Here is a 23,247-nt window from a genome sequence, read left to right as displayed (position 1 = left end):
ATACTTTTCACTAATCAATTGGAATTCTGGGATACTTTTCACTAATTAAGTGGAATACTGGGACACTTTTCACCAATCAAGTGGAATTCTTGGACACTTTTCACTTATCAAATGGAATTCTGGGACACTTTTCACCAATCAATTGGAATTCTGGAACACTTTTCACCAATCAATTTGAATTCTGGGATACTTTTCACTAATCAAGTAGAATACTGGGACACTTTTCACCACTCAAGTGGAATACTGGGACACTTTTCACCAATCCATTTGAATTCTGGAACACTTTTCACCAATCAAGTGGAATACTGGGACACTTTTCACCAATCCATTTGAATTCTGGAACACTTTTCACCAATCAAGTGGAATACTGGGACACTGTTCACTAATCAATTGGAATTCTGGGACACTTTTCACCAATCAAGTGGAATACTGGGACACTTTTCACCAATCAAGTAGAATTCTTGGACACTTTTCACCAATCAAGTGGAATTCTGGGATACTTTTCACCAATTAATTGGAATACTGGGACACTTTTCACCAATCAAGTGGAATACTGGGACACTTTTCACAAATCAATTGGAATTCTGGGATACTTTTCACCAATCAAGTGAAATTCTTGGACACTTTTCACCAATCAAGTGGAATTCTGGGATACTTTTCACCAATCAAGTGGAATTCTTGGATACTTTTCACCAATCAAGTGGAATACTGGGACACGTTTCACCAATCAATTGGAATTCTGGGATACTTTTCACCAATCAAGTGGAATTGTGGGATACTTTTCACCAATCAAGTGGAATACTGGGACACTTTTCACTAATCAATTGGAATTCTGGGACACTTTTCACCAATCAAGTGGAATACTGGGACACTTTTCACCAATCAAGTAGAATTCTTGGACACTTTTCACTAATCAATCTTAATTCTGGGACACTTTTCACCAATCAATTGGAATTCTGGGATACTTTTCACCAATCAAGTGGAATACTGGTACACTTTTCACCAATCAAGTGGAATTCTGGGATACTTTTCACCAATCAATTGGAATACTGGGACACTTTTCACCAATCAAGTGGAATACTGGGACACTTTTCACAAATCAATTGGAATTCTGGGATACTTTTCACCAATCAAGTGGAATTCTGGGATACTTTTCACCAATCAAGTGAAATTCTTGGACACTTTTCACCAATCAATTGGAATTCTGGGATACTTTTCACCAATCAAGTGGAATTCTGGGATACTTTTCACCAATCAAGTGAAATTCTTGGACACTTTTCACCAATCAATTGGAATACTGGGACACTTTTCACCAATTAAGTGGAATATTGGGACACTTTTCACCAATCAAGTGGAATTCTTGGACACTTTTCACTAATCAATTAGAATACTGGGACACTTTTCACCAATCAAGTGGAATTCTTGGACACTTTTCACTAATTAATTGGAATACTGGGACACTTTTCACCAATCAAGTGGAATACTGGGACACTTTTCACTAATCAAGTGGAATTCTTGGACACTTTTCACTAATCAATTGGAATTCTGGGACACTTTTCACCAATCAATTGGAATTCTGGGATACTTTTCACCAATCAAGTGGAGTTCTTGGACACTTTTCACCAATCAATTGGAATTCTGGGATACTTTTCACCAATCAATTGGAATTCTGGGATACTTTTCACCAATTAATTGGAATTCTGGGACACTTTTCCCCAATCAAGTGGAATACTGGGACACTTTTCACCAATCAATTGGAATTCTGGGATACTTTTCACTAATCAATTGGAATTCTGGGATACTTTTCACTAATTAAGTGGAATACTGGGACACTTTTCACAAATCAAGTGGAATTCTTGGACACTTTTCACTAATCAAATGGAATTCTGGGACACTTTTCACCAATCAATTGGAATTCTGGAACACTTTTCACCAATCAATTTGAATTCTGGGATACTTTTCACTAATCAAGTAGAATACTGGGACACTTTTCACCACTCAAGTGGAAGAGTGGGACACTTTTCACCAATCCATTTGAATTCTGGAACACTTTTCACCAATCAAGTGGAATACTGGGACACTTTTCACCAATCAATTGGAATTCTGGGATACTTTTCATCAACCAATTGGAATTCTTTGACACTTTTGACCAATCAAGTGGAAGAGTGGGACATTTTTCACCAATCAATTGGAATTCTGGGATACTTTTCACCAATCAATTGGAATTCTTAGACACTTTTCACCAATCAAGTGGAAGAGTGGGACACTTTTCACCAATTAAGTGGAATACTGGGACACTTTTCACCAATCAATTGAAATTCTGGGACACGTTTTACCAATCAATTTGAATTCTGGGACACTTTTCACCAATCAATTGGAATTTCTCGGACTCTTGGAGTTCTGGGACTCTTTTTTCCAACCACTTAGAATTCTAGGATACTTTTCATAATTCAATTTAAATTCTGGGTCACTTTTTACTGCTTGCTCCAAATTCCAGAGAACTTTTTACAAAGCAATTGAAATAATATAGCAATTTTAATTATCAGTTGGAATTCTGAGACACCAGCTTCCTAAAAGATTAACCCAAGAATTACATCTGATTTAATGATGAGTTACTCACTTAGCAGTTTTGTCTTTTCTATCATCTTCTAGCATCTGTAATTTATAGAAGGAATTGGTCCCTCGAACAATATCTACCAATCCTAGAGTGGCTTGGTACTTTGTATCCCCTTCACTGTAGATATGGGAACAATCCTGAAGCCCTGAATAAAGTTAATAAGTTATGTATATTATGTAAAATGTGTCATACCTCCACATTTATAGTTTATAAATCAAATGCTGTTATCACCCACAGAATTTAATCATTGTGTTATGCACAGTGTTATTAAATATTGATACAACAATAATACAACTCACCACTATTTGGGTCAACTGCTGACCCTCCTTTTACCATCATTTTCAATTTGTCATCACCAATCTTATACTTCTGTTCCAACACTAAAATATCATAAATAATACCATGTCATATAAAGTACAACCAGAAGAAAAGTTATGCATGATATGTGCTGATCTAGGTGATCTGAGATGCACGCTCTTGCGATTGCAAGAACCCAGAGATGAAAATTGCTAGGCGCAATTTTTTGGGAATAATCTCAATGCCCAAGAATTTGAGAGTTCAAAAGCAAGTTTCATTGCCAATAGTCTATCACTGTTTATTCATAAAATCTTACAAACTCATGCTAATTGTTAAACGTGTTTCTTGTTTTATATATTATTTTTGTGTGTGATAGTGGTCGTTCTTTTGTTCATTTCAATGGCCATACATTTTGTTTATTATATTTTATACTATTCCATAAAATCTGAGTAACATTTGTCACCTCTTTGAACAATGTTATAATATGGTTGAAGCCAAATTTGAGCCGAAATTGACATATAGCCCATACTTTACTCACATTCTTCCTGAGAAGGGCCTTTATCAACTTGTGTAACACCACCAATACGACCATGAGGCTAGAATTCATCAATAGACATTATTATAAGCATTATTTTTGCACAAAAAATAACTTTATAGTTATATTCAGACAAATTATTATGACAAAAACAAAGCAAAATAAACGAATAGCTTACACAAGAACAAAATGTATAGGTTTTCATTCACAGCGAAATCCTGCATTATGTAAAAATGTAATAACAGGACAAACAAAGGTCATTAGATTCTAGTGAAGTCAAAACATCACATGCAATTCAACAAACACAAAAGTAATTTTGACATAGTCCCCTCCGAAAGATTTTGACATTCAGGTAAAAAAAAATTGAATCATTAAATTTTTGTGACAGGCGTTAGTCTGAACTTGTTACGCACTATACACTATCTCACAGTGGACGAAAAAACATTTATGGTCTTGAGGTGTGAAATACTAAAAGTGAATAAGAACAGACAAAAAAAAGAGTGCAGCTGCTCTGACATCATCACTATCGTCACTTACATCTGATCCCCAACTAGCTATGCTGTGTTTCATAATCATCAGTGCTACTCCTCCCTTTTTAACATCATCTAAGAAATCCTCTGCCACTACGTGCACATCAGCTGACTTTGCATCTTTCATTTTCTTATTCATCTTCTTTACTTCAGCTGGAAGAAAAAATTATATTTTAGTCATTAAATGCATACATTTACTATTATGATTTCATATCTGAATGAAACCGACTTAATATTTGTTGTTTATACATACTTACCTGCGGTACTTATACAGCAGGCAACTTTGGAGTCAATAGCTGTTACGACTGAGCCTCCAAAACTCTCAATACACTTGGACATTTCTTTATTTGTTTTACTTAGTTTACCAATTAAAGCAATCTTCAGATCTTGTAGAGGCTTATCAGGATTCTCAGGTGAACTGCTAATAAATATAATATAATATAATGTAATTCTTTCATGTAAAATGATTACAACACAGTTTTTGTATTTTGAATATTTAGTCAAATTAGTTTACAAAAATATGAATGACTAAAATCTGTATATGGAAGAACTATTATAATTCATAGTATTTGATTAAAAATTTACAATAATATAATGTTATTACGAAAATACCTCAAAGTATGCACGAAGACAGTACAGCGCCAGTATCGACCGACGCGCAGCGGTGGTCGATGCGACAGCGTACTGTCTTCGTGCATAATTTGAGGTATCTTCGTAATAACCTTATTATTATACATCTTTTCCTACCACAGATACATCATGAGAATGCCGAAATCTAAAAAGTTTAGAACAGAATCGGCGAACTCTATGTGTGGAGTCTGGTCAAACCCTGGTGGCAGCCATGTTTGTTTTTATTATTAGAGGACGCTTATGCACATAATCATTCCATATTTGGAACTCGCATTTCCTAATATGGTAGGATGAAATACCCCGTAAAATACCGCAAAATTATGGCACGCTGTAACTTATGACGTTACGGTGACAGATGTATAATAATGATAGATAATGTTAATCAAATCTGTCTAAAGATTCCTTCATGATTGAGTTTCATATATCAGCGCCGAATTATATTCACATATCAATATGGTTAAGACAATCACATGAATATATTCAAATGTGTGATCAAGACATACACATACCTTGCAGAGTCTGAAGTAGAAGTAGATGGAATTACACCCTCAGAAAATACACGATTCCCTTTGTTGTATGCAGAAAATTTGAATTTTTTTCTGTAAAAATAAAAAAATATGGATTAACATAAATTTTCTTGTTCCATGGTCTATAAAATATTCGTTTGTGTGAATTCTAGGTTTAAAATTTTTAAAAATAGACAGATGAACAGATTTTAATTGTTTTATATTTAGAAGCTCAACCAAACCAAACAGCTTTGTATGAAGACTTACTTTTTCAAATCATTGTTGGGATGCTTTGTTTTTCTGATGGATTGTGGGTGATGATGGAAATATCTGTGCATGGTATCTGGATGGTTTATGGTAAGCTCAAATCTCAAAAGATTAAACTATATAGTGGTATGAAATTATAATCAATTACAAAGTAGATTTAATAAGCGTAGTTCAGTTAAAAAAACACATCTTTCTTTTCCAAGGTAGGATAAAAAGTCACTTACAAGAAGTTAATTTCTTTCATAGAATCTGATATTTTCCATGGTTTTCGTTTCGGTGTTTTTGTAGTGTAGGTACATTTTGTCCAGCTAGTTAAATGACCAGTGCAATGATACGCATCATTACGTACAGTTAACTGTCCATTATTACAGTCAGGACAACGTTCCATTGCTCCAAATACCATCCCATCTGTTACTGCATTGAGTAACTGAAAGTAAAGTAATTAGTACTCAGTAATGAAAACATTAAACTACACTTGCCCTGTATATGTAAGGGCGGGCAGGTCACAGTATAGGGTGAGGAGATTGACTACACAGAGTAGGGAAGATGACAGGGTATTGACGTAAGATCACTGCATAGGATGGGGAAGGTCATCTATGCATACAATAGTATATATAGGTTTGATAGTAATCATCTAATTAGAATGTATAAACTAATATGGAAGTCACATATAATGACTCCTTAAAGAAACAATAAATAGGTCATTTGTATTTCCGATCATTGTGCAAACATTTTTTTGGTTTTTATTAAGGAATTTTCGAATTAAAAAAAATTAAATGAAAAATAAGAACATAAGATAAAATCCCACTCATCGGATATATTATGTACAGTTTAGGAACACCAATAAAGCTAATCATGTGATTAATACACTCACCTCACTTTCACCTTTTGGTGGCACCTGATTATTATCCTCTAGTAATTCACGAAGAGCTTTGTTTGAAACAGATCTATTAAGACTGTCCCTGATCTTCCAAAGTGCCTGACTTTGTTCCTGAACCAACAAAAAGAGATATATAATTTTCTGTTGTTTGAATAGATTACAATCATTAATTAGGGTGCAATAAGGATCATTATTATTGTCATATGATTTTTTTCGTTCATTAGAAGTGTATACAATAGTATTAAATATGCTACTACACTTTACAATGTACGAGAAAGTAGATGACAATTGTTTCAGTCTACAGAACATCTATCCAAGATTTACAAGATGCAGAACATCTATCCAAGATTTACAAGATGCAGAACATCTATCCAAGATTTACAACATGCAGAACATCTATCCGAGATTTACAAACTGCAGAACATCTATCCAAGATTTACAACCTGCAGAACATCTATCCATATCCAAGATTTACAACCTGCAGAACATCTATCCAAGATTTACAACCTGCAGAACATCTATTCACGTTTTACAACCTGCAGAACACCTATCCAAAATTTACTACCTGCAGAACATCTATCCAAGATTTACAACCTGCAGAACATCGATCCAAGATTAACAACCTGCAGAACATCAATCCAAGATTAACAACCTGCAGAACATCTATTCACGATTTACAACCTGCAAAACATCTATCCAAGATTTACAACCTGCAGAACACCTATCCAAGATTTACAACCTGCAGAACATCTATCCAAGATTTACAACCTGCACAACATCTATCCAAGATTTACAACCTGCAGAACATCATCTATCCAAGATTTACAACCTGCAGAACATCTATTCACGATTTACAACCTGCAGAACACCTATCCAAGATTTACAACCTGTAGAACATCTATCCAAGATTTACAACCTGCACAACATCTATCCAAGATTTACAACCTGCAGAACATCAATCCAAGATTAACAACCTGCAGAACATCTATTCACGATTTACAACCTGCACAACATCTATCCAAGATTTACAACCTGCAGAACATCATCTATCCAAGATTTACAGCCTGCAGAACATCTATTCAAGATTTACAACCTGCAGAACATCTATCCAAGATTTACAACCTACACAACATCTATTCAAGATTTACAACCTGCAGAACATCATCTGTCCAAGATTTACAGTCTGCAGAACATCTATTCAAGATTTACAACCTGCAGAACATCTATTCACGTTTTACAACCTGCAGAACATCTATCCAAGATTTACAACCTGCAGAACATCTATTCACGATTTACAACCTGCACAACATCTATCCAAGATTTACAACCTGCAGAACATCATCTATCCAAGATTTACAGCCTGCAGAACATCTATTCAAGATTTACAACCTGCAGAACATCTATTCACGTTTTACAACCTGCAGAACATCTATTCACGTTTTACAACCTGCAGAACATCTATTCAAGATTTACAACCTGCAGAACATCATCTGTCCAAGATTTACAACCTGCAGAACATCTATCCAAAATTTACAACCTACACAACATCTATTCAAGATTTACAACCAGCAGAACTTCTATCCAAGATTTACAGCCTGCAGGACATCTATTCAAGATTTGCAACCAGCAGAACTTCTATCCAAGATTTACAACCTGCAGAACATCTATCCAAGATTTACAACCAACAGAACGTCTATCCAAGATTTACAACCTGCAGAACATCTATCCAAGATTTACAGCCTACAGAACATCTATCCAAGATTTACAACCAGTAGAACTTCTATCCAAGATTTACAACCTGCAGAACATCTATCCAAGATTTACAACCTGCAGAACATCTATCCAAGATTTACAACCTGCAGAACATCTATCCAAGAGTTACAACTTGCAAAACATCTATCCACGATTTACAACCTGCAGAAAATCTATCCAAGATTTACAACCTGTAGAACATCTATCCAAGATTTACAACCTGCAGAACATCTATCCAAGATTAACAACCAACAGAACTTCTATCCAAGATTTACAACCTGGAGAACATCTATCCTAGATTTACAACCTGCAGACCATCTATCCAAGATTTACAACCTGCAGAACATCTATCGAAGATTTACAACCAGCAGAACTTCTATCCAAGATTTACAACCTGCAGAACATCTATCTAAGATTAACAACCAACAGAACTTCTATCCAAGATTTACAACTTGCAGAACATCTATCCTAGATTTACAACCTGCAGAACATCTATCCAAGATTTACAACCTGCAGAACATCTACCAAGATTTACAACCAGCAGAACATCTATCCAAAATTTACAACCTACAGAACATCTATCCAAAATTTACAACCTGCAGAAGATCTATCCAAGATTTACAACCTGCAGAACATCTATCCAAGATTTACAACCTGTAGAACATCTATCCAAGATTTACAACCTGCAGAACATCTACCCAAGTTTTACAACCTGCAGAACATCTATCCAAGATTTACAACATGCAGAACATCTATCCAAGATTTACAACCTGCAGAACGTCTATCCAAGATTTACAACCTGCAGAACGTCTATCCAAGATTTAAACCTGCAGGACATCTATCCAAGATTTACAACCTGCAGAACATCTATCCAAGATTTACAACCTGCAGAACATCTATCCAAGATTTACAACTTGCAGAACATCTATCCACGATTTACAACCTGCAGAACATCTATCCAAGATTTACAACCTGTAGAACATCTATCCAAGATTTACAACCTGGAGAACATCTATCCAAGATTAACAACCAACAGAACTTCTATCCAAGATTTACAACCTGGAGAACATCTATCCTAGATTTACAACCTGCAGAACATCTATCCAAGATTTACAACATGCAGAACATCTATCCGAGATTTACAACCTGCAGAACATCTATCCGAGATTTACAACCTGCAGAACATCTATCCAAGATTTACAACCTGCAGAACATCTACCAAGATTTAAACCTGCAGGACATCTATCCAAGATTTAAAACCTGCAGGACATCTATCCAAGATTTACAACCTGCAGAACATCTATCCAAGATTTACAACCTGTAGAACATCTATCCAAGATTTACAACCTGCAGAACATCTATCCAAGATTTACAACCTGCAGAACATCTATCCAAGATTTACAACCTGCAGGACATCCATCCAAGATTTACAACCTGCAGGACATCTATCCAAGATTTACAACCTGCAGAAGATCTATCCAAGATTTACAACCTGCAGAAGATCTATCCAAGATTTACAACCTGCAGAACATCTATCCAAGATTTACAACCTGCACAACATCTATCCAAGATTTACAACCTGCAGGACATCTATCCAAGATTTACAACCTGCAGGACATCTATCCAAGATTTACAACCTGCAGAAGATCTATCCAAGATTTACAACCTGCAGAAGATCTATCCAAGATTTACAACCTGCAGAACATCTATCCAAGATTTACAACCTGCACAACATCTATCCAAGATTCACAACCTGCAGAACATCTATCTAAGATTTACAACCTGCAGAACATCTATCCAAGATTTACAACCTGCAGGACATCTATCCAAGATTTACAACCTGCAGGACATCTATCCAAGATTTACAACCTGCAGGACATCTATCCAAGATTTACAACCTGCAGGACATCTATCCAAGATTTACAACTTGCCTACTATTTACCTGGGATTCAAGTTTCAAACTTATTTGTTGCTGTCTTTACTGTTTGATCCTCTACATAATCGAAAGACTTACCTTCAAAGCTTTCTCCTCTTTGCTTTCAGTTTTAGCTTTTTTAGCAGCAGTTCCTGCCTGGGCTGCAGCTTTTCGTTTTCTGTACAAGTGTGAAATAAAAATGCAAGGAAACAAAAGTTTTAGCAAGTCTGAATGTGTAATAGTTTATAATCACACATTAAGACATTTGAATTACTCTCTCCCACTGGGCTTTCATTTATCTTCATGTAAAACAATACCATTTACATAAATTGTCATAAGATCACCAATAACAATATCCATCAAAATCGGCTTTGAGTAAACTTTCTCCAGTTGCCAGGGTGAATTACTTTTAGATTTGGTTACAGAAAATGTTGTTCATTTCACCACCAATTGCTACAACAAATCCCAAACCACAAATTTGAGAATATGGTTATCTTTTAAAAACTTGATAATATCACCCTCAAAAATGTTAATTAAACAAATATAAGTAAAATGTATATTTAATATGTCTCTGGAAATTCTAGGATCTGTGATAAAAAATCTTTGAAAAGGTGTTTTTTAATGAAGTAATAAACATGCGGGTAATAAAAGAATACATCTGCTCGTTTTGTGCATAAAATTGTGTTTTTTACAAGAACAAAACGGAGGCAATGTTTCCAGACTAGGAAGGCTGAATGACCCACAAAATAATATAAAGGTAACTGACCAATCACAGCCTAAGAGACTTACACGTCTTTCAACACAAGTTTCTTGAGGACAATATCTTTATCTTCTTTCTTAAGACAACTGAAACCTTGAATCTTCTTCACATCGTATTCTTTTTTCCATCCAAACTCAACAAGTTTCATGGGGTCACAGAAACAATCCAAGTGGTGCCAATTTTCAATGATTTTGTCATGGGGATCTGTTTCTGAAATTGCAATCCGAAGTTCATCCTGTTGAAAGGTATAAATGACTGTATAAGCTGCAGTTATTGAATGGACTATGGTCATGCCTGTTTAATTTCGATTATGCAGAATGACAGGTCATCAAAATAAGTAGAATATGCAAAAAAGATGGCTGTGACACATTGGGTTTGATGTGCCAGTTACATGTTTTTTTTACACAAAATTTTAACATGATGTTACAACTACCACCCTATAATTAATATGAGAATTAAGCTAATAAATATGCAAGGATTACTATAATCATATCTTACATTTGTCTATATTATTGATGATTGAGTAACTGTATGAATCCAGAGATATGCAAATTAGCTGAATAATATGTACAAATTTATACCAAATACTAATCTGACTTCAAGTATCCATATTATCTGTTTTTTACTGCTAATGACAAAAAATACCTTTGCTATTTTCTCTTTACAAGCTCTACAAGTACTTCTGTTTGATTTGGCATACTCCATACTGAAATCACTTGTTGTAGTTTCTTTTGAGACTACCTTGTCCTCCACAGATTCCTTAGTTTCATCTCCGGCAATCTTGTTTCTAATCTTCTCCTGGTCAGTCCATCTCAGCCCATCATAGCCAACTGAAAAGACACATCTCCACTATTAAGGGCAGAAATGACAATTCAACTTCCTTGGTAACACATTATGGATGATGTCATAAAAAATTATATGACATCAGAATGGACATATCATCATAACAAATTATTTCTTTTAATTGTTTTGGGAATGAGTGAGAAACAACTAGAATTCATAAATTGATTCATAAATTGATTCATAATTGATTCATACTATAATGAAATGAAATATTTGCATTCAAGAAAATTAAGCGGTCAACCAACAGTGTCACCAGTGCAATTTTTTGTTTGCAGTGTTTTGTTCTAACATTTTTTATTTTATTTTTTTAATATTCCAACATATGTTCCCTGCAGAACCTAGCAATAATTTTTTTTCATTGCGTCCAATTTTAAATTGCTTTTTGCAACTCATCTTCCAGCCACTCCCATGATTTAAATTGGTTGACTCCTAAATTGAGTTAGTGTCAATGCCTAGTACATATATATATCTATGTTCAAGTGTCTCACCTATTTCAGATGTAGCTTTGACTTCCGCCATTTTCCAGAAGCAGGAATAGTGGTACCATGTAGGTACTTTGCCATCAAAAAATGGTGACTGTAAACAACAACGTTAATGTTAAAGCGAGAGGGTCATCACCTGCGCATGTGCAGGAATTGAGTCCCAAGTGACGATAACAACAGACGTTTGTTTGAAACAATGACACGCTATGGCCATCTGACACATGTGCAGGCAACGACTCCCCCCACTTTAATGCAACTTTTTGTATTTTTTATATATTTTTGTATAATTTTTTTGTTCATTTGGAACAGTTTACTAGTACATGTATTTGAGAAAGTGTAGGAGAGAAAAATAATTAATATGCCCACAAAAAAAGTTGAAAACAAACTTTAATTGGACAATGACCGAAAACAAATATGTGATAAAAAAAATCTCACACACATTCAATAAAAGTCAGAACAAATTACACCAATGTCATCTGCCAGAAATTTGCATAGTTTTTCTCCCCTCCAAGAGTTTCTAATGGTCATCCCTTTAAACATAGCAGTGAAACTTCAACAATGATAAGGGCTTTGTTATCAGGGCTAGACCATCCAACATCTAAGGGGAGGTGAAAACAATGCAATTTTTCAAAATGGTCAATCGTTCAGCTGTACCCCCCCCCCCCAGATTCAGCCCTTACTGAATGGATTGATCCATTATTTCTGCTAGGGGAAAGGAGGCTACAATTGTTCAAGATTACTTGTTCTTCCATGGGTAATGTGACAATGGGTCTAGACTACATTCTGTATATGATCGTGGGATTGTGAGAAATTGTTGGTGTAGTCCGGGGGTGTAGTCAGAGTTGTTGGATTCCAGACCAGGGTTGCTGTCACTTTGTTTTCAGAGGATTATGTACTATGCAGCTTGTTTCCTGTTTTGTTTAAAGTTTCTAGTCTTTACTGCCCACGGTAAAAATAACGGCCCACCCCTAAATAGTTCATAGAGATTCTCTGCAGTTATGAATGTCACCAGTACACACTGATCCCCTCTTTACTTCAGAATGCCCAGGTCAAAGCGGACCCTCCCCCGTGCCGCCGCCACTGTTACTACCGGGAGTATTTCTTGTGAACAATATATGTGACTAAAAGAATGTTAGTAGGACAATGTACATAACATTATGTCTTGGACATCTCAAATAAGGACAGGCCATAGTGGGCCCAACAGCTCAAATAATGACATGCGGACACAACAGCAAACAACCAGCTCAAAACAGAACTGCAAATGAAAAACGAAAGTAGTTTCAACTATGGCATTATGACAAGCGTTGCGTAGTAACAATGTTGTTGTCATTATCTGAGCGTCTATTTTTAAACGCGGTATGCCTTCGTATTCGATACAATGATTTCCCGCGGTCTGTGTATATGTATTAGTGTCCACTGCGGGGCCTGAGCTACGGGTACACTGGGGGTGGGCGTGTCGGGCTAAGACGTGACCTCGGTGTCAGGACAACCTCTGTCAGTGAGGACATTGTTTTTTTAAGCACCTACCTGCATCATCTTCGCCAGCCTCACGGAACCCTTTTTAATACCACCGCGGCATTTTTTACAAGAAGAACGGTCACTTTTGGCGTATTCAGCCTTGAAGGGGAAGTCAGAATCAGACATGTTGGGTGACTTGATCGACTCTGATATTCGCACAATCCGGGACACGCAACGCCGCTTTATATACAGTCTGCCACTGAGGTCAGGGAACACCGAGAGTCAGCAGTTTCGTGTTTGGGCGCACACCACTATTTTGTAGGGAGGTGCCGCTCATCGTAAAGCAATTCCGGCGCACTATTACTTATTTGTGAAATTTCCGATTATTGTTTTAAGAACAAAACATTCTGTGTGTACAATGCGATAATTTTGCGTCACATATAGTACACGCGGCGGATGTCAAGTCTTGTCGTCCATCGCCGTTGTCAGCACGATTGTGTAATGGTTGTTTACCAATGACTCACGCCGTACAAGAACAAACTTGTTTTACTTTCCTCAAGGCGGGTTGTTGTGTATCATACAATTTAGCATTTACTAGTACATTACAGCGAGGAACTATTAGTGGTTTGTGCATTTTGACGGTTCTTCATGGGGAGGGGATCTGAAACTGTGTATTATTATTGCAATAATACATACCCCATGCAAGTTTTATCGAACGGGACCCTACAAAATGCAAATGTTGTGAACGGACTGACATTCTCTGTATTTGCCTATTTGATCCAGAACCGTAATGGCGGACAGAATTGTGATGAAAAGTTATGTCGCCAATTAGTTTCATTTAGTTCCGAATAAATAAAGTCTGTTTGGAATTTTTATGGAACAACCTTGACACTCGGATTATTAATTGTTAGAATAAAAAAGAAAAGTTGTTATTGTAAACCAAATTGAAAATGAGGTGTATCAAGTCATCATACTGTTCAACGAAATACTTCCATGCACGGCCAAAGAGGGTCCCTAATATAAACTTACCAAGAGTATTTGAGGCACCCAAGATGTTTATAAATTATAATTCAAAATGAACACGTAGTACGGGTGGGTATATAGCGGTTACCAGTGTCCGCCCGTACGTCTACACGGAGTCGTGTCGGGAGCACAATTGCTGATAGAGACATTTACATAGTGGTATATTGAAGACATTGGACACTTATCTGATCAACATATTTAATGACCATATATGGAATATGACCACATTAAACTATAAAGATTCGAACTCATCTCTTTTTACCTCCATGATATGATTAACATATTTACTAACCACATATGGTCATGTGACCTCATTAAAATGCATAACTATTATAAATGAAACACTTTTGCAGATAGAGATATTCAACCAGTACATTTTATAAAGATATCATGATCTACCATCTCCGATGGCTTTCTGAGTACAATTTCTATGTTCCCATTTTTGCCGTGTTGATGTAATGTGTGATATATCATGACATTGAACTCGTGTATATGTAATAAGGAATGGGTTTAACTTGGGAATTTGTTTCAAGGGTAGGTTTTTGAGAAATTTTGTCTCCCGGAGTAGTGATTTGCCCCAAGAGTTGGTGGTACATTGCTTACCCGTATATTTTGCTGAATTTTTGAGAAAATTATAATCATTGACGAATTTCAGAGACACCTGACCTGCCATAGTAGCAGCAAGAGGGCATCGAGCCCTCAAGGATGTGAACATATTTATACTTACTATAGGTAGTCTAGTTACGAACTATATCGGGATATCTATATCAATGTAAATGTTTTAGAACCCATGTTTTCCTCCAGGTATATACTATGCGGGTCATGAGAAAAAAATACCGTGACTAATTCGAGACACTAGAAAACAAAATGAAAAAAATCACTCCTTGATTTCATTGCCTTTTTATTTCATTTCATGTTACTGTTTTGGAGTACCTTAACAGAGTCCGATTTCATTAATTTTCTGTATATTCTGTATCACTTCTTGATTTCATTGCCTTTTTATTTCATTTCATTTTCTGTTTTGGAGTACCTTAACAGAGGCTGATTTCATTAATTTTCTGTATATTCTGTATCACTTCTTGATTTCATTGCCTTTTTATTTCATTTCATTTTTCTGTTTTGGAGTACCTTAACAGAGTTCGATTTCATTAATTTTCTGTATTTTTGGAGCGTTGGCACACACCAAAAATACTTCGCAAACTATGATACAGTAAGCACATTTCACATATGTAAATTTACCTTCCTCATCTCTAAATCTATGGTTGAAGCATCTGACACGAACTAAGGCACACCTGTGCTCCACCACTTCAGGCCAGACTTCTATTTTCCCTTGTTTCGCAAACCCGCCGAATGAACAGAAGCCGAAAATGAAATAAAAATAAAATTTTATTTCAGCGTAATTTCTCGCGTCCGCCGACTTGTAATCGCAAAAAATTGCTTAAAAATATTATTTTTATTTTCATTTTTTACCGCCCGCCGCATACCAAATCCAAGTTGCATTTTCGTGGGAGTATCATGATCAAAGTACGGAAGTCTCGCGCAGATGAGAAACAAGGTTATACATAAAATTTGATTTCATTTCTTCTCTCCGATCAATGATCTGACTTACAATTCTTTGAGAATCACACAAATCTAATGGAAAAAAAGAATTAATTTTTTTTCCGCCCTCCTCAAAAAATTGCCTTATAACTTGAAAAACTCGAGAAACATGGAATAAATATATATATATTACCTTATATATAAATAGTATATATATATATATATATATATATATATATATATATATATATATATATATATACATCTAACACTAAGCCGGGGTATTTGAAACCGAAATTGTCATCTAAGCGTTAGGCCGTCGCTGATTGGCTGCTGTGCTGGAATGCCAATTTTTAGTTTCAAATACCCCGGCTTAGTGTTCTAGGTTCTTCGCGTAATTAGGTGTTCGTATGCAAGGGATTTTTCCACACAAAAACGACGAATTCGGTCGAATTTTGTTATCGGTTGGCTTAATATAACCCCAACGGACCGTATTTTTGTGAAAGATTGGTATTTTTGTCCTGATTTGTAGGAATCTGAAAAACGCGTTTCACAACTTGTCTCTTATTACCAAACGCTTCAGCGTGGTATTAAGAGTTTGTTTTCAGGGGTGGGTGATACCAAGGTGGGAAATGGATGCACATAAGGGGTTAATTTCTTGAATTGCAATATAGAGGGTTCAGGCCGAAATACAATATATAGTGTTTTCATGTTTCGTCTGATATTTCTGTGGTATTCTGCTGCTGTAAGTAATGCACGATTTGTTCCGAAATTCAGTATTTTGTGTGCATTCCAGGGTTATTCGTTTTTTGCTGAAAACACCCCTATTTTTTAATGGCAGAGTCGAATAGTTTCACTCCCACTGGGAAATCTGCATTGTTGCTTGAATGAGAGCTAATTAAACACATTTCCCAGACCGGCGAAAGAGTATGCAACAGCCAATTTTAACAGCCTGTCACATGATTTTAGTCTGAATGTCAACATGAAAAGAGGCTCACCATTTTACGCAGGAGTAATTGGGAGTAGAACATGTGAGGGATAGTATTAACAGAGATGTGTATACTGGAAAGTAATAACTATCATACTTTTGCACTCTGAGCATTCCTGTTTTAGTATATTGGTTTGAAAATGTTGAACTTGCATGATTTGCAATGTGTTTTTTTATACTGAAACTCCCCTATTGATCGAATTCCGGGTTTGAACGAGAACGACACACCACGTGAATCATTTGAATACAATGCTGAAGGCAAGCATGCCGTGCTACTGTGGTACTCCACTGACGGGATGACTTACTAGTACTGCATGCTACAACTTCGCTTCTGATGTTGCTTGCTAGCCGTGGATTGAATGAATCTTGATTACCGGTTAAAATGTTGCTCATTTGGCGTTGGTAATCTTTATTTGGAACTGGGTAACGCCGCAACGTCGCCAGCAGAAACCTCCTGGTACTTCGTACTATGATAAAACTCAGTCAACATACACCAAGTTCTGTCAATCGTAGTATTCCATGTGATGTACACCTAATATGCAAAAACTGTTGCTAAACTGGATAAAAATAGCAGACGAACATTTATTTACAAAATAAAAATACTTCGGTTGCCAATGAAAACAAGCCGGTAAAAACAAGCAATATGTTTTCGGCTGTTACCATGGTAGGACATGAACGTGAAGCTAACGTCGGTTTATAACTAAAACCAGGCACCTTTATACGAGGTTCGCAAAATATCATTCAGTCTTTAGAAGTGCCTTTATTTTATTGCTAGGACGTATTCAGCCGTTAAATGTATTATTTCCAACCGTTTTGCGATAGTATTTTCTAGATTGGAGGCAGCATTTAGATTTTATTCAAAGTTCAATTGGGATTACGTTGACAGTGTAACAATGTCGGCGCCAGTGATCTCTTACCAGTGCGCAACGTAGCCAGAATAAAAGGCATGATCATTTGGCCACTGCTATTACAAGACTGGTAGGAGGTAATAAATTTGGGGCGAAAGTATTCAAAAAACAGATTTTGGCTGTTGCCATGGTAGCGGTGGGTCAGAATTGTTTTTCCAATTAGTGATGGTACGATCTGCCTATCAAGTTTGAACAAAATCAGCCAAGCCCAAAAAAATCACAGAAGAGTTAAAAAGCCATTCCTGGTGAACAGTTACTCTAACTTTGGGGTCAAATTTCTCATTAATGAAAAAAGATATAAAAAAATTCAAATAGTAACTTTGTACCCACACTCAAACCGAGTACAATGAGCTATGTCTGAGGTGTTGTATCACAGGGAATTGGACAAACTTATGTATTTTAATAAATTATTGAATAATAAAATGTTATATAACTTTTCTTTTACCCCCTCCCCTTCCTGGTATATATTTTTAAAATCAAGTAATCACTATTTTTATTTTGTAAACACATTTCCGTCTGCTATTTGTGTCAGGTTCAAATCGTTCACCAATCGTTCATTTTTGGCATGTTAGATGTACATCACATAGAATACTAGGATTGGGAAAACTTAATGTATGTTGACCAACTGAGTTTTATCAATCTTGAAGGGCTCTCTGAACATCCACCCGCAGCCTGGACCCGCAGTAAAATCAGCCTTTTCACTTTGGCGCGTAGATGTTTTGACTTGACAAGTTGTTTGACAGCTAGCAAAAAGATTATGCGACGCACATCGTCTTTTTTATGACGTTTTGAACACTTAGTCAATTTGAGCAGTATTTATTCGGACAATGACTCAAGTTTAGACGTCTGATTATTTTATTTTCACACGTACAGTGACACGCGTTCTACACTGACACGCGTTGCTAGGTCGCAGCACTGTCTTGGAGCATATTAATGGGCAATTGGGTTCCCCGACCTAAATTTCTATCCCGATTTGTTGCACGTTCTCTCTTTAATATGAAATAATCAAATATGGGAAATATGTAATAATAACAGAACCCCATACCCTCCCAGTGGCTTCGCTCGTGAAAGTACGGCAGCAGGATACACCGCATCACTCGTGAAAATAACTTCCATTCGCAATGAAAGCCACGGGGAGGGTATGGGGTTCTGTCATAATACTTCATTATCACTGAAAACATTTTCCCCCTGAAATAAATTCCAGTGAAAATGCCATTTCCCTTACACTCTATTGAGACACAGCACAGTGAAAATTGGATTCACATGTAATGCTTGAAAACATGTCAGCAAAAATAAATTAAGTGAAATTCTACGTGACTTCATAAGAGTTGGAAATGAACAAATTACACCCGATCCTACCACTCCATACACAATGTAAACTACACCCCAAAACATCCTTTCGCCCATGGGTACTATCGTGTTTCACCAGTGTATTCTAGTTGACTTCAGGAGAAATTGAAATAAACAAATTAATTATAATTTCAGCCTCTAGTTGAGCACTACCTCGTCTTTATGTCAACTTTAAGTTATTCATTGCCTACATCAGTGACTTCAAAATATATGTTTCAATCCCAAGAATTTAACTCGCTGTTAATTGCATGGGAGTGCCAGTTTTTCATGAATTACTGGGATTACTGGGAACATGAAGCTGTAACTAAATCCTGGTATAAGCACCGGTTAGGCAGGCTTGAACTATGCATGTGAAGCCACCTGAGAGGTATATTCAATCCAATAGATTTCTCATTGTTTGGTAACTATTTGCTGCAAATGCAGCAAAAATCAATATAAAAATATTACCCACACAGCATTCTACAGGTTACTTGTTTAGTTTTAGGCGTCATTCAAGATGGCGGCCCCCATATAGTACATATCGTATTTATGTTATTATCACGTGTGCGCCAGCTGACTGTGCGAGACTGATGCTACGATCTTCTAACATGACATATCAATGTTCAAGATTTGTAATAAAACAACAAAAACATGTCTTACCACTATCATAGTGAAAAAAATGTAATACATGTACATCGAAAGTGTACAGAAAATATACTAGTAGTTCTCACTGCTTTGGTTTACGTGTTTCTACACGACAATTCTAACCCTAAATATAAGAGTTTGCAATACCAGTTTCTCTCTCATTATTTCGCCAAATTTTATTTCAAGTGTCGCGTTGTGGCCGACTTTTTAAATACAGCGCATGCATCAGGTGGCCATAGCGTGTCATTCAACCATGGATGTAATAACACGTCCATGATTCAACTATCTAAATGCATGCTCTAATAATGCTTCACGTGTCTCGTTTCCTGTTTCGCGCCGCTGAACAGAGAGTCTAGACTGGGGCATATCATTTATTTATAGCATAGAGTTGGGGATGCAACTGTAGATGCAAAAAGGACTAATTTTTGTTTTGATTTATTGTCAAAGTAATTAATAAATGTCGTCTCAGAAGACATGTCTGCACGTATTTGTTGTCATGTTACGTCACGGTATAATAGCGCATCGCAAAAACACGGCAGCTCGAGTTTGTAGAGCGGGCAAGAGCACATGGAATGCAAATAAGCACTGGTGGGTAATTTTCTAGATGAAAATGACGGGTTTTATGTTTAAACGATCCGCACTAATGTGGGAAAACACTTGATATGACTCAATCCCATACATTATTACTTGTTATAATAATATGCATCTATATTGCGTCTGTATGCTTATCAGCGGTGGACTATTAGAAACCCTGCCCTGGGGGGGGGGCAGAAAATCAATGAAACATTTATTTATGTTTGTGTTATTTATCGTGGATGATTATCCACGTGTGTGTTTCTTGATTCATTCATATTTGTGTTATTTATCGTGGATGATTATCCACGTGTGTGTTTCTTGATTCATTCATATTTGTGTTATTTATCGTGGATGATTATCCACGTGTGTGTTTCTTGATTCATTCATATTTGTGTTATTTATCGTGGATGATTATCCACGTGTGTGTTTCTTGATTCATTCATATTTGTGTTATTTATCGTGGATGATTATCCACGTGTGTGTTTCTTGATTCATTCATATTTGTGTTATTTATCGTGGATGATTATCCACGTGTGTGTTTCTTGATTCATTCATATTTGTTGTTATTTATCGTGGATGATTATCCACGTGTGTGTTTCTTGATTCATTCATATTTGTTGTTATTTATCGTGGATGATTATCCACGTGTGTGTTTCTTGATTCATTCATATTTGTGTTATTTATCGTGGATGATTTGTCAGGGGGAAATCTTCTCTCTCGGGGTTCTCCACACTTGTCAGGGGGGAATCTCGTCTCGTCTATCTATCTCGTCCCCTTGAGGTACGGGATCGGGAAAGTCACTTTAACTTTACAGTCAAATAAGGCACACACAACGAAATACGTTTCAACTCTCGTCTTAGTCGATCTTTTGGAGCACTCTATAAGACACAGCGCCCTGGGGAAAAGTCCCCAAGACTCTCACAAGGCTGAACCAAGACTCGCCCAAGACTGGACTGCCTCAAGGCTCGCCCCTGGACTGGACTCTCGACTGCCCAGGTCTGCACTCTCTCTACTGCGTCTATCGTGCTGTGTTCGTCAAGACCAACTCAAACTCTCTTTATTCATTTTCACAACTCTAACCAATTACAAAGCAGTAAAAAGACTCTAGGGCGTAACCTTCAATCATAAAGCCAATCACACTAAGTACTGAATACGTCATATCTTTTGATTAATCGTTCACTACATTAATAACTATGAATATAAACTGTCAAAATGAGTAGTCTAAAAAGCGGCGGTTATCTGGTAATTAGTTCCAAATCACTGAGCCAAGTTCCGTCCAAAATTTCAAATAGGCCTACACGATGACAGACATAACACAGCAATTCGCTAATAATCAGTTAATTAAGTCGGTTAACAGATACGCGAAAACAAATTCATGACAGATTATCCACGTGTGTGTTTCTTGATTCATTCATATTTGTGTTATTTATCGTGGATGATTATCCACGTGTGTGTTTCTTGATTCATTCATATTTGAGTTATTTATCGTGGATGATTATCCACGTGTGTGTTTCTTGATTCATTCATATTTGTTGTTGTTTATCGTGGATGATTATCAACGTGTGTGTTTCTTGATTCATTCATTTTTGTGTTATTTATCGTGGATGATTATCCACGTGTGTGTTTCTTGATTCATTCATATTTGTTGTTGTTTAAAGATAATTGTTATTTTTCATTTGTATTAAGTTTGTATCGATAGACAATGATTCTGTATTGGTTCGTTTTCGTTTTATTCTATTCCAAGCATTATTCACTGAGATATATTCGTTAGAACTCGTTTCATGCTTGATCTCCATTTACAAAGAAACACAAATCAGTTTATGTAAGCCATTTATGTAATGGTCACAAATACGTTCTTATCAAAGCGAACGCAAGAGAAGTCGCAACTTTGTAGCGGATTAAGTCGCAATGAATACTTAATAGTGGCCTTCTCACATGGCAAACCAATCACTCCAATTTTAAAATCTAAGGTGTAAATCCAATTAACCCTATATGAAGGGTGTTTCAGTGCATGTTTGGTGTGGATTGTTCTCATTGTACATTAATGCCAGACTTCTCTACCGAAATAAACGTACTAATTTATATACGTATTACAATCTACCATAGTTTCTTACTTGTGTTACCATTACACAAACACAGTGCTCGCAGTTGCTGGACCTGATCGAATGTGCGCGATAGACAGCCACATTATTTTTAATTCAGTGACGAATTCGCTGTATGTTTTATTTGTTTTGTATGTAATATGTTTCCCCCAAGAAATAAAAAATAGATGTTATTGATCATATTGATCTTTGTGGGATTTTCCCATATTTTTTTTCATTTTTTTTCCCGAATTCTGCCATTGTCCCCAGAATTACTAGTGGACCACCCCTTAGGATTTTGACCCAATGCGATAAGAACAATTAAAATTACATTTGAAATCTGGGAGGGGGAGCTGTGGAAAATTGGTCAATTGAATATTTTCTTGAGCATGTCGGAACATTATTATGATGAGCGGTTTCCCCGAATCATATGTATTATTTCTTTTACTACTGAGCCCGTGGTGTTTTTTTTTTCAAGTTTTAGCTCACGTCATTTTTTTGCGATTTCAAATAGATTTTCTCTAACATAGTATAGTATAGTATAGTATAGTATAGTATGATACAGTATAGTATATTTTATTTGACACAAAATAATGCATGGAAAATACATCATCTATGGCCAATATACATTACTTTATAAGCAAACAAACAAATAACAAATAAACAAACACTGTAAAAATATAAAA

At 36.2% G+C, this 23,247-nt stretch overlaps 1 protein-coding gene across 2 annotated transcripts in view; it reads right to left on the bottom strand.

Annotated features, from left to right (window-relative positions):
• The window catches only part of LOC102804644 (poly [ADP-ribose] polymerase 1-like), a 108,737-nt gene extending 95,007 nt beyond the window's left edge, over positions 1-13,730 (bottom strand). Inside the window, exons 1-13 of one of the 2 annotated variants that reach the window (XM_085492585.1) lie at positions 13,542-13,730; positions 12,021-12,108; positions 11,335-11,519; positions 10,719-10,924; positions 10,029-10,107; positions 6,257-6,373; positions 5,607-5,809; positions 5,119-5,208; positions 4,237-4,400; positions 3,987-4,132; positions 3,453-3,510; positions 2,917-2,997; positions 2,621-2,762 (exon numbers count right to left, since the gene is read on the bottom strand). In XM_085492585.1, coding sequence (XP_085348711.1) covers positions 2,621-2,762; positions 2,917-2,997; positions 3,453-3,510; positions 3,987-4,132; positions 4,237-4,400; positions 5,119-5,208; positions 5,607-5,809; positions 6,257-6,373; positions 10,029-10,107; positions 10,719-10,924; positions 11,335-11,519; positions 12,021-12,108; positions 13,542-13,658 — 1,676 coding nt within the window. In that variant the 5' untranslated portion in view covers positions 13,659-13,730. The remainder of the gene's footprint in view (positions 1-2,620; positions 2,763-2,916; positions 2,998-3,452; positions 3,511-3,986; positions 4,133-4,236; positions 4,401-5,118; positions 5,209-5,606; positions 5,810-6,256; positions 6,374-10,028; positions 10,108-10,718; positions 10,925-11,334; positions 11,520-12,020; positions 12,109-13,541) is intronic. The other variant, XM_085492586.1, reaches the window with a different exon arrangement.
• Positions 13,731-23,247: the final 9,517 nt, after the last annotated feature.

Source organism: Saccoglossus kowalevskii, chromosome 2 (assembly GCF_978046115.1).
Source record: "Saccoglossus kowalevskii chromosome 2, keSacKowa6.1, whole genome shotgun sequence".
NCBI classification, from domain to species: Eukaryota; Metazoa; Hemichordata; class Enteropneusta; family Harrimaniidae; genus Saccoglossus; species Saccoglossus kowalevskii.
Note: the sequence above shows the minus strand (reverse complement) of the source record. Positions and strands in the feature narration are given on the sequence as shown.